The 13,122-nt window shown below is 45.0% G+C and overlaps 1 protein-coding gene across 1 annotated transcript in view; it reads right to left on the bottom strand.

The window, feature by feature from the left end:
• MED12 (mediator complex subunit 12) overlaps positions 1-13,122 on the bottom strand; it is a 708,291-nt gene that overhangs the window by 597,190 nt on the left and 97,979 nt on the right. The window contains exons 6-7 of the mRNA XM_033943934.1: positions 10,505-10,615; positions 9,517-9,771 (exon numbers count right to left, since the gene is read on the bottom strand). Of these exons, the coding sequence (XP_033799825.1) occupies positions 9,517-9,771; positions 10,505-10,615 (366 nt within the window). The remainder of the gene's footprint in view (positions 1-9,516; positions 9,772-10,504; positions 10,616-13,122) is intronic.

The following is a 13,122-nucleotide window of genomic DNA, read 5'->3' as shown; positions in this document are numbered from 1 at the left end:
GTTTCTTCAGCCGCTGAGTGGCACCGAACAGGAGTGCGCTTTGGTGCTGCTGCTGGGTGCTGAGCGGTTTCCTGACTTGCTCCCGCGAATTCTTGCAAGAATTCACGGGAGCCAGTCAAGAAGCCACAGAAGAATTGTGCGGAAATGTGCCAATTGGACTAATTTTCCAATGAGATTTCAAATGAACCAGCCGATCTCTGGAAATACTTAACTCAATCCCTAATAGACTTTCTAGCACCATCTCAAGAAAAACAACCAGTTTACAACCCAAAAAGAAGCCATGGTTCACCAAAAACCTAACCCTTCTTCATCGACAACTCCGCTCTTCCGAACATAAGAGGCGGCAATCTCGGTCCTATAGTTCCCGTTTCTAATGCTACACAATACAAAAATGCAATACAAAGAGCCAAAAAGGACAACTATTCTAAATATATAGTCACCGTCCGCAACTCTTCTGCATTATTCAGTATAGTACAATCATCTCTATACTCAAAGAAAAACACTGCTCCCCACTCATTCAACCAACAGTCACAGAATTAGCTAACTACTTTGACCAGAAAATAATAGATATCAGACAAGACTTAGGGAAATCAACAACTTTACAGTCCCTGGACCTCACAGACCAGACTAATATTCTATCCTATAGCAATTTTTCTAACCTCAACCCTTCATCCTTACTGGATCTACTTAAAGTCATCCAATCAATAAACATTTCCAATAATCCAACAGAGAGCATTCCCCCATCAATCCTAAAAAAATTATTTCCTATCTTCAGTCTATTCATCTTAGAAATGATAACCAAGAGCCTTTCCTCCAATGTTGTCCCAAAAAATTGGAAATCTGCTCTACTTTTTCCTAAACTGAAAAACCAAAATTTTGATGAATCCCAGCCAGTAAACTATCGTCCAATTGCCAACCTCCCTTTCATTGCCAAACTTATGGAAAAATTAGTACTCAGTCAACTTATGGAATTCCTTGATAAAACCAATGCTCTTCATCCTTACCAAACTGGCTTTCGTTCAAACCACTCTATAGAATTATCTCTACTATCTACTACTTTCTTGATCACCGTAAATCCATTCTTCTTATCTCACTAGATTTGTCAGTGGTTTTTGACACTGTTGATCATCTCCTCTTCCTTAATTGTCTTAAAAACTGCGGTATCACTGGTTCTGCTCTCCAGTGGTTTACTTACTACTTCGAAGATCGTAATTTCAAGGTCTACTCAAAAGAAATGACTTCGTTACCAATTAATCAAACCTATGGGTGTTCCTCAAGGCTCAATTTTCTCCCCTTTACTCCTCAACATTTTTCTAGCACCTCTTCTCACTCTGACCCAGTCTATTGGATTCACAATCTTCGCATATGCAGACGATATCCAACTTCTTCATCCCATTGATCCTCCCAATATTCATGATATACAGGAAATAAACTCGAAACTGGATAAAATCAGCGATTGGCTTCGAACAAACTTTCTCTCAATATAAATAAATCCCATGGTATACTTTTCCCGACCAGAAACACTGAACCAATAACCAGACAAATCTCCATCGAATCCTGCCTAATACAAATGGAACCCAAAATAAAATTGCTAGGAGTCATCCTAGACATAAGAACATAAGAAATGCCTTCACCGGATTAGACCTTAGGTCCATCTATTCCAGCGACCCGCTAAGCTAGGTGTTCCCTGTTGATTACCATGTTTACCCGTATCCCTCAGTGTGATTCGCAAGAAGGTGCGCATCCAACTTGCCCTTGAAACCTAGAATGGTGGTCTCCGTCACAACCTCCTCCAGGAGAGCATTCCAAGCGTCCACCACTCGCTGTGTGAAGCAGAACTTTCTGACATTTGTCCTGGGCCTGCTGCCCCTCAGATTCAGACCATGTCCTCTTGTCCGAGACACATTTGACAACGTGAATAACGATGATTCTTGCTCTATTTTGTCGAATTCTTTTAGTATTTTAAAAGTCTCTATCATATCCCCTCGCAGTCTTCTCTTCTCGAGGGTGAACAACCCCAGTTTTCCGAGGCGTTCCTGGTAGCTCAAGTTCTCCATACCTTTTACTAGCTTCGTGGCTCTTCTCTGCACCCTCTCCAGAAGTGTTATATCCTTCTTTAGGTAGGGAGACCAGTGTTGGATACAGTATTCTAAGTGCGGTCTGACCATTGCTCTATAAAGCGGCATTATGACGTCCACTGATCTGCTCATGATTCCCTTCTTTTTCATTCCCAACATCCTGTTTACTTTCTTTGCCGCCAGTGCACATTGAGCCGACGGCTTCAGGGTCATGTGTATCAGCACTCCCAGGTCCTTTTCTTGTTCATAGAAACATAGAAATAGACGGCAGATAAGGGCCACGGCCCATCTAGTCTGCCCACCCCAATGACCCTCCCCTACCTTTCTCTGTGAATAGATCCCATGTGTCTATCCCATTTGCCTTAAAATCAGGCACGCTGCTGACTTCAATCACCTGAAGTGGAAGACTATTCCAGCGATCAACCATCCTTTCAGTGAAAAAGAATTTCCTGGTGTCACTCTTGCCCAATGTGGCTCCTAACATTATGTATTTATGTTCCTTGTTTTTTTTTGCCCAGATGCATCACTTTGCATTTTTCTATATTAAACTTCATCTGCCTCTTTTCCGCCAATTTCTCTAGCTGGTTCAAATCTCTTTGGAGTTCTTCGCTGTCCATTTGTGACCCAACTGCCCCACATAGTTTTGTGTCATCTGCAAACTTGATTATATTACTTGATGTTCCATCTTCCAGGTCATTTATGAAGATATTGAATAAGATGGGCCCAAGAACCGAACCCTGGGACACACCGCTTGTAACCCTCTCCCAGTCCGAGAACTTCCCATTTATGCTAACCCTCTGCAATGTTTTCTAGCCATTTGCCTATCCATCTTAGTATATCCCCCTCTATTCCTTGGCTTTGTAGTTTCCTCAGAAGTCTTGCGTGTGGAACCTTGTCGAACGCTTTCTGAAAGTCCAAGAATATTATATCCACCGGTTCTCCGTTATCGATTTGTTTGTTTACCTTCTCAAAAAATGGAAGTAAATTCGTCAAACATGACTTTCCCTTCCTGAAGCCATGTTGACTAGCTCTCATCAGGTCGTGATTTTCCAGGTGTTGCACTATGCTATCCTTAATTAGTGCCTCAACCATCTTCCCAGGAACTGACGTAAGACTAACAGGTCTGTAGTTGCCCGGTTCTGCTCTCAATCCTTTTTTGAAGATTGGGATGACATTCACTATCTTCCAGTCGTCAAGTATTCGCCCGGTTCTAATTGACATGTTAGCTAAGGTTTGTAATAGTTCTCTAATTTCTACCTTAAGCTCCTTTAACACTCTCGGGTGAATTCCATCCGGTCCAGGGGATTTGTCACTTTTTAGTTTGTCAATCTGATAGTATATCTCGTCCAAATCCACATTCACTGTGGTGCGGCTTTCCTCTATTTGTCCCATGAATACTCTCCCTGTTTCGGGCATTGTTGCAGTGTCCTCATTGGTAAAGACAGAGACAAAGAGTTAACTTATCACGATCATGTAAGTTCTGTTATAAAAAGCTGCTTTTACAAACTTCATCTTACGAACATTAAAACATAAGAATTGCCGCTGCTGGGTCAGATCAGTGGTCCATCATGCCCAGCAGTCCGCTCACACGGCGGCCCTCTGGTCAAAGACCAGTGCCCTAACTGAGATGAGCCATACCAGCGCATGTTCTTGTTCAGTAGGAACTTGTCTAATTTTGTCTTGAATCCCTGGAGGGTGTTTTCCTCTATGACAGACTCCGGAAGAACGTTCCAGTTTTCTACCACTCTCTGGGTGAAGAAGAACTTCCTTATGTTTGTACGGAGTCTATCCCCTTTTAATTTTAGAGAGTGTCGTCAAATCATATTTTAGGACCATCTCAAGCTGACTGATCAGCTGGGGGTCTCTGAGAAGATTATCGTTTAGTCACTAATATTTAATACCTAATCCTCGATGCCCATTTGAACATCAATAATCCAGACTTGTGCAAGAATCAGATTATGTGATGGTCTATCTTCCCTCTCTGCTTCGATCAATACATAAAAGGTAAATTCAGGAATACGTATTATGTCAAGAAGGTTTCTAAAAATGTATACGATCCCTAACACTCCTATTAAAGGCTCCCCCTACCACCAAACCAAGATCCACATTTGGATTGAAATCCCCTTCCCCCGCCCCCAAGAAGTCTCCATCTTTTACTTCTACTATCTTAGAAAAGCTCCTTGCTGGCAATCTGGTGTCTAAGGGATTGTATACATTTTTAGTAACGCTGGTGCACTCCAAGTGACCTTGGGCAAGTCACTTAACCCTAGTCTGTTTGGCCCTTGAGCACATATTCTCCAATTTGGAAGCAAAATAGCCCTCCTTTTGCAATAAGAGTCCATACTTCTTGAGTTGTAGCATCCTTTTTATGATTCCCATCAATGGTTATTAATAATGCAAAAAGAAATATTGCTTTGGTGCATAATTTAAGATTTTATAAAATTCCTTTTGCAAGGTAATGGCTGAAAAACTGATCCTTAGCTGTAAAACTGTGAAGGCGTGGCACTATGTCTTTCGAATACTCCCCCAGAACCCTATGTGCTCTGTCTATCTTGGTCTTTTCCTACCTCACTATCACCACAAAATCCTATTCCATCCCAGCAGAGCTTTTGTACCACTGCCACAAAATCTCTCTACTCCTCTGTGTCCAGTGCTCTACCAGTTTTCTAAATCCTCTACTTACTTCAGTAGGCTCATGCAGTGGCGTACCTAGCATATGTGACACCTGGGGCCCATCATTGTTTGACACCCCCCCCCCATCTGTACAAAAAACATGATTTTTAGTAACAAGCCACACGTCACACATGAATACCTAGGAAAAGGCAGCATCTTACATATGCAGTGAGCAGTACAACATCAATACACCCATTGTAAAACTAAACAAGCCAGACTAGTACAGATCAATCCTACACCGTTAATCCTAACAGAAAACCATGTCTTTCAAACACACAGAACACAGAAAATACCTTCACCTAGTATGGAATAATGTCATCACAAACTAATCCCTCTCTCTTTTACAAAACTGCTATTATTGATATTAACAGGAGTTGCCATCCAACAAATAACACATAATTGGAAGGACTGTAGAAGACTGAATTATTGTTTTTGGTGGTCTTCAGTTTGTCATGTGTATAAAATGGAAAGAGCGTTGGCTGTTCAAAAAGGTTATTATAATAAATTTAAGGATGTGTGGGGACCTTTATTAAATTATAGTAATGAATAAGTTACACTTTTCCCAATCTTAATACACATGTGGATTTGGGGGGGGGATTTCTTGTTTTTCCATTAAGAATATATAGATGATTGTCGTAAGATATTATTTTTATGTGGTATATATTAGTTGTATATGAATTTGGGAGGGGGTGGGGTTAAATCTTCTTGGTGTATGATACTGAAAATTTTTCAAGTGATGTTGTATTATATTTGGTTGATATTTACTGTACACTTGATGTAAGTTTAAAAATGAATAAAGAAATTATTTTTTTTTAAAAACTGTAGTGTGGATTTTAGCCACGGTGGTAACAGCTCTGATGCTCATAGAATTCTGAGCATCAGAGCTGCTACCACCACGGCTGGTGCTAAAAAACACTCCATAGTTTTGTAAAAGGGGGGTAAAATAGAAATATTTAGACAAAGGTTAAATTGAACCAGCAAGAAGCTGGACTCTGCATACAATGCAACACCACAGAAACAGTGACACATGTCTCCTAAAGCAACAAATAAATAGAAAATTTTTGTTCTACCTTTGTCTTCTCTGGTTTCTGCTTTCCTCATCTTCTTGTTACTCTCTTCCTTCCATCCACTGTCTGCCATCTCTCTGCCCCTATATGGCATCTTCTCTCCTTCTATGCCCCTTCCAGAAACTGTATGCCTCATCCTTCCATCTCTCCTTTCACTCCCATTGGTCTGGCATCTCTCTCCTCTCCTTCCCTCTCCCACACCTCTCTTCTGAAATCCCTTTCTTCCCTCATTTTCCTTTTCAATTTATTTTCTGCATCCATCTAGATTACGTTCTTACTATCCTCTCATCAATTTCCTTTTTTACTGTCTACCTACAGCTCGCCACCTCTTTCCCTCACCCCCTCCAGTATTTCCCTAACTCAATCCTTTCCCCCATCATGTGCCCTCCTTTTATTTATCCCCTCCTTCCATCCTCTGCCCTCTTCTCTCTTTTCCTTCTCTCCACTTCCATCATCTGCCCCTTCTCTTTCCCCCACTTCCATCATCTGCCCCTTCTCCCCACTTTCATCAACTGCCCCTTCTCTCTCATTCCCCCCCACTTCCATCATCTGCCCCTTCTCCCCACTTTCATCAACTGCCCCTTCTCTCTCATTCCCCCCCCCACTTCCATCATCTGCCCTCTTCTCTCTCCCCCTTCTCTCCACTTCCATCATCTGCCCCTTCTCTCTTTCCCCCCACTTCCATCATCTGCCCTCTTCTCTCTCCCCTTCTCTCCACTTCCATCATTTGCCCCTTCTCTCTATTTCCCCCCCAATTCCATCATCTGCCCCTTCTCTCTCTTCCCCCCTCCTTCCATCATCTGCCTTCTTCTCTCTCCCCACTTCCATCATCTGCCCCTTCTCACTCTTTCCCCCTCCTTCCATCATCTGCCCTCTTCTCTCTCCCCACTTCCATCATCTGCCCCTTCTCTCTCTTTCCCCCACTTCCATCATCTGCCCTCTTCTCTCTCCCCCTTCTCTCCACTTCCATCATCTGTCCTCTTCTCTCAATCTCTCCATTCACCACAGGCCCATCTTTCTCCCTCACCTTTCCGATTTTGGCAACAAGATCGGCAAGGCCTCTCCCCCCCGTGACGGCACTGAGCGGCATCGGCGCCCCCCTCTCCGCGACGGCACTCAGCGGCATCGGCGCCCCCCCTCCACGATGGCACTCAGCGGCATCGGCGCCCCCCCCCTGCCCCGCGACAGCACTCAAGTTCGGCCTCCTTCTCCCGGCATCAGCAGAACTTCAGATCGGCAACAGGTGCTCAGTCAAAAGCTTCCCCTGACTGAACTGCCTGGGCGGAAACAGGAAGCTGAGTCAGGGGAAGCTTTTGACTGAGCACCTGTTGCCGATCTGAAGTTCTGCTGATGCCGGGAGAAGGAGGCCGAACTTGAGTGCTGTCGTGGGGCAGGGGGGGCGCCGATGACGCTGAGTGCCGTCGCGGAGGGGGAGGGGTGCACCGATGACGCTGCCGCTGAGTGCCTTCGCAGTCCCAGAATTTTCCGGACCTATCCGGCTGTGCACCCCCCTAAGGCTGCACCCGGGGTGGACCTCCCCCCCCCTTGGTACACCACTGGGCTCATGGTAGTATTTTGTAGATACCAAGTCTCCATTTGTTCTCCAACTCACAATGCCACCTCCTCCATGCAACCTGCTAGCTCTGCTACATGAGTCCTGATATCTTTTACCATTTGTTTAACTCACCCCTCAAATGCCTGAAATCAACCTTTGATATCTGCTGCCCACTGCCGTGGGTGGCACCACCATTATCTCGCCTTGCGAGTTCTTCACTTATGCAGCTCACCAGCCAGGGTTCATCTGCTTGCTTCCTGCCTACCCCTGCTACCTCTAGTGGCTCAAGGTAATTCCTCCTGCAGGTTTGTGTGTTATGCTTTGATGAATTAACTCACCCAATTCACAGCCCCATTCTCAAGCAGCCATGCTTCCCCGCTGATATCACAGGTTTCTTCCACTGACAAATAGGTGAATAAAGCCAATTTTTTTTTTTTTGGGGGGGGGGGAGTAAACAGACTTAAATGCAGGAGAGCTGTTCATATGTTCAGAAGTGCAACATATTTTAACACATCAGAGATTACATTACATAGATTCTTACATACCGCAATGACCTCACGGTTCTGTGCGGTTTACAAGACAAGAATTACTAACAATGTAGATCACAATCGATCATTAAGTTTACCAGAGATTATATTTCCAGCTTAAATGTAATAAATACAGTAAATTAGTCATGATGTTTACCAAAAAGATATGTTTTCAACATTTTTCTAAAGGCTGAATAAAATGTGAGAAATGATATATGAATACTAATTTCTTTTTCCCCATAAAGCTGCCTGAAATGCCAACATTTTAAGAACATAAGAAAATAAGAATTGCTGCTGCTGGGTCAGACCAGTGGCCAACCGTGCTCAGCAGTCCGCTCACACGGCGGCCCTTAGGTCAAAGACCAGTGCCCTATTTGAGTCTAGCTTTACTGCCGTATGTCCTGTTCCAGTAGGAACTTATCCAACCTTTTCTTGAATCCCTGAAGGGTGCTTTCTCCTATAACAGCCTCCAGAAGAGCGTTCCACTTTTCTACCATTCTCTGGGTGAAGAAGAACTTCCTTACGTTTTACCAAGGAAACGTTTGTAGACACATATCAGAGTTTGCCACTGCACTACATTGTCTGAGAAAGTGTTTTAAGACCCCTGAGGAAGGCCTTTGGGCCAAAATACGGACCACCTTGTTGGGTCCCATGTCATTTAAGAACATAAGAATTGCCGCTGCTGGGTCAAGTGGTCCATCGTGCCCAGTAGTCCGCTCCCGCGGCGGCCCTTAGGTCAAAGACCAGTTTCCTAACTGGGACTAGCCTGACCTGAGTACGTTCTGGTTCAGCAGGAACTTGTCTAACTTTGTCTTGAATCCCTGGAGGGTGTTTTCCCCTATAACAGCCTCTGGAAGAGTGTTCCAGTTTTCTACCACTCTCTGGGTGAAGAAGAACTTCCTTACGTTCGTACGGAATCTATCCCTTTTTAACATTAGAGAGTGCCCTCTCGTTCTCTCTACCTTGGAGAGGGTGAACAACCTGTCTTTATCTACTAAGTCTATTCCCTTCATTATCTTCAATGTTTCGATCATGTCCCCTCTCAGTCCCCTCTTTTCATACTTGTGGACTTTCATGCATATGAAAGACATTGTACTTTGCTAGATATCCAAGAAAGATCTTTTCATCCAGATCATCTGTTCCATTGTGCCCTTGTTTTGGGGTTTTCCATATCTAGTGGAACCCAGTGGTTCTTTTGGGGTTTTTGCTGTGCCCTTCACTAAGCTGAAGCCCATGGGATAGCAGGTGGAACATTCACCTCCGTGCTCTATTGGAAAGGAACCATAACACAAACCCAAGAGTATCCAATTAGGGGATAAAAATAATTAATAGTAGCAGTAGTAGGGGAGTCAGGACAGGACAAGGTACTTGTGCAAGTAGACCAGACCTAAAACATCTAGTAGAAGTAGAGAAATACTGGAACTAGCCCTTAAACTGGTGATGTCACTGGAATAGTTCAGTATCTCTACCTTCATCTGCTGGTAGGATCAGATCACAATCATTTGTCAGGACAAAAAGGAAATTGTCATTTTTCAGATTTTTGGTAACATTTAATTTATAGCAAAAAAGTCACACTTTACCAATGCTAAAATGTCCTTGGTTAGTTATGACATTACCTGTAACATGCAGCTAAGTCCAAATACCACAGGGCGGTGCTGTGGGCACAGGAGGAGGTCACTGAAGGGAGTGCTGGGTAAATTTCCTGCAGGAGGTTGAGAGGTGGGAGTGGATGGTAGGGTGCCTCCAGCCTGAGCTGTGATGATGTGGGGTGGGTGCCCAGAAATACCATCTAGTTGCATTGTCAGTCTCCGGGTGCAGAAATATGCAAGGCGCCTGGAGAGGTATGCAGACTGAACAAACTCCCCAGAGTACTGCAGGAGAGAAAGACAAGAATGAATCTCCATAGGACAGCACATTCAGAAGAGCAGAGTAGAAAGAACACTTGCATGTAGGCAGGCCAGGAAAAACCAAGAAAGAACTCTTTCAGGAAGTACAAAGACCAGAGAACACTCACTTTTAAAACAAACAGGAGGAAATATTTTTTTCATTCAAAGAATAGTTGAGCTCTGGAACGCATTGTCAGAGGAGGTGGCAACAACGATTAGCAAAGCTGGGTTTATAAAAGGTTTGGATGAGTTTTTGGAGGAAAAATCCATAGTCTGCTATCAAGACAGGCATGGAGGAAGCCACTGCTTGCCCTGGGGTTGGTAGCATGGAATGATGCTACTGTTTGTGTTTCTGCCAGGTATTTGTGACCTGTATTAGCCATTGTTGGAAACAGGATACTGAGGTAGAAGACCTATTTGTCTGACCTAATATGGCATGAGTAGTAACCTAGCGCAGTAGGCTGAGAATCAGGGGACTGGGTTCGATTCCCAGTGCGGCTCCTTGTGACCTTGGGCAAGTCACTTGACCTTCCAATCCCCATGTACAAAATCTTAAGACTGTGATCGTATAGAAAGTACCTGTATGTAAACTGCTTTGCTTGAACTACAAAAAGGGATCAAGAATCTCATTAATAAATTGACATGAAGGAAAACAAGAGGGAGGAGAGAGGCCTGCGTTAAAAAAAAAAAGAGAGAGAATAATATCAAAATGATTTACCCGCAGCAAGAGGGGCAGAAGAAGTTTCAGTAGTTCATCTTCCCCTGGTCGAATTTTTTCAAAGCACTCCAGAACCCAGGTGAGGAATTCATGTCTATCCAACATACCATCCTGAAAGAAGGAAAAAAAACAAGCAATCCTATAGTTACCTTTTTCCTGGACATACAAGTCACTTTATATTAGACTAGTCTTTAAGCCCGTTAAATTAATGGGTGCTAGAATAGATGTCTGTCTGTCTGTCTTTCTTTCTGTCTGTCTCTCTCCTTGGCTAGTGTTTGTCCGGGGGGGAGGTTTCTTTTTCTCTCTCTCTCTCCTTAGATGCTGGCTGGCTGTTTGTCTTTCTTTCTGTCTCCTTGGCCCCCTGTTTGTTTGTCATTCTTTCTTTCTCTCTCTCTCCTTGGCCGCTGGCTGTCTGCCTTTTTTTCTTTGTGTCTCTCTCCTTGCATGCTGTCTGCCTGTGTTTATTCTATCTGTCTCTCTGGCCTCCTGTCTGTTTGTCTTTCTTTATGTCTGTCTCTCTCCCTGGCCCCCAGTCTTTCTGTATGTCTCTCTGTCTTTCTCCCTGGCCCCCCTGCCTACCTGTATTTATCTGTTGTTTCTCTGGCCCCCTGTCTGTTTGTCTTTCTTTATGTCTGTCTGTCTCTCTCCCTGGCCCCCTGTCTTTCTTTCTGTATGTCTCTCTGTCTTTCTCCCTGGCCCCCTGCCTACCTGTATTTATCTGTTATTCCATGCCTGACTGTCTCTCCGTGGCCCCTTTCTGTCTCCCTACCCCCTCCCGAAAGCAAGCCCGTTACATTAACGGGTGCTAGAATATGTCTGTCTGTCTTTCTTTCTTTCTGTCTCTCTCCCTCCCGCTGTCTGTCTTTCTGTCTCTCTCCCTGCCTCCTATGCAGCAGCAGCATTTCTCTCCCCCCCACTTCCCTGTGCGCAGCATTCCTTCCCCCTCCATGTGCAGCAGCATTTCCCTCCGCAACTTAAGTGCAAAAGTCTTCCCCTATAATCAGAGCCGCCATTAATCTACAGGGTTGTGGCCGAGAGAGAGGAAAGAAACGCATGCACGTGTACCTGTTGCCAGCTCCACAGCTTTACCATCCTGCAACCCAGACACAAACACTTCCACCAAGCCCAACACTCCATTCTCTTCCGCAGCCTGAAAGAGAGGGGCGGGGGGAGGAGCCACGGCTTGGAGGCGTACCGGAAAGCACAGCAGCAATGGGTTGACAGTCAAACTTTATTGAAGAACCCTATATTTTTTTGGTCTTTTTCCATCTCTTCCCTTCTTTCTTTTCCTTATACCAGTCAGACAATTGCCTTTGGATCTTCCTCAGTTTCTGCCTTGGTCTCCCTCTCAGCATGTACCACTTACCTCTCCCCTTTCTGCTGTCTCCCTCCATATAGCTTCTGCATCGGCTCCCTATTTATTCTTGGCACATAATTAATCCTTAAGAAACAGACGGCCTGGTGGGATAAGACAGCAAGACAGGCTTGTTGCTCAGGCACCACCTGCATGGCTGTTTTGCTGCCTCGAGTATTAAAATGCGCACTCGAAAGGATAAATACAAAGGTACAGACCCGTAGGGCACTGGGGGCTAGGGAGAAAGCAAAAGAGATGGCAAGGGCACAGCCGGAAATGGAAAAACGGCACTACCATTTGAAGTTTATTTTTAAAGTTTAAAGTTGCTGCGGCGGCTCCTCTCACGATCGCTGCCTGCATCGGAAGCTTTCTCCAACGCAGGTGTGGCTTGTGAGAGGAGCCGTAGCGACTTTAAACTTTTAAAATAAACTTCAAATGGTAGTGCCGTTTTTCGTTGATGGAGGTCTGCGCGAGCAGGGAGGCGGTGTGGGGCCGTTTATTTTTAATTTTGAAGGTGGCGCAAGCTGGAGCAAGTCTATCCTGGGCCCACGTCTGCCCTCCGTCGACAGCCGGCTCTCTTGAAGCCCTCCTGCCGGCGGGGACCGCCAGGGCCTGGGTGCGGTGGGGAAGATCTGTAGCGTGGCTTAAAAATTCAGTTTTTCAGGTAATTGCAAGTGTTCCCGATCCCCTTCTAACAACTTCATTTTTTAGTTCAAAGTCGACGCCCCAGCTCCTCTCTCGATCCCCGCCTGGTGTGGTTCGAGAGAGGAGCCGTGGCGGCAGCTTGAGCATAAGCCCGATCTGACTTGGGTATATCTTGAGGACTGAGTGAGAACCCTGCACAATGTAGCTTCATGGTGTGTTCCCTAGTCTTTGCGCATTTTGAAAAAGTGAGCAGTCGATTCACATTTAGCCATTTTCCCCCATTCGGTATTTCATAGCCCGATGCGTGGTAAGCGCGCATGCACACTCTTGTGGCCACATCGCGACAGATCAGGGAACACGGCTTTAGAGTGCGCATGCATGCTTACCATGGAGAAGCATTGCAAGGACTACAGGGACACGACGGGCTACACCTAACCAGAAGAGGGAAGAATGTCCTTGGACACCGCCTAGCCCGCCTACTCCACAGGGCTTTAAACTAGGTAAGTCGGGGGAGGGTACAGGCACAAACAATATACCAGGCGAACTAAAATGCCAATACATTTATGAGGCTGAGGAAAGTAGACACCGAAATTCTGGGTCAGGGGTGAGTGCACACACT

The sequence above is a fragment of the Geotrypetes seraphini genome, chromosome 5 (assembly GCF_902459505.1).
Source record: "Geotrypetes seraphini chromosome 5, aGeoSer1.1, whole genome shotgun sequence".
In the NCBI taxonomy this organism is placed as follows: Eukaryota; Metazoa; Chordata; class Amphibia; order Gymnophiona; family Dermophiidae; genus Geotrypetes; species Geotrypetes seraphini.
This window is presented reverse-complemented; position numbering and strand designations above follow the sequence as displayed.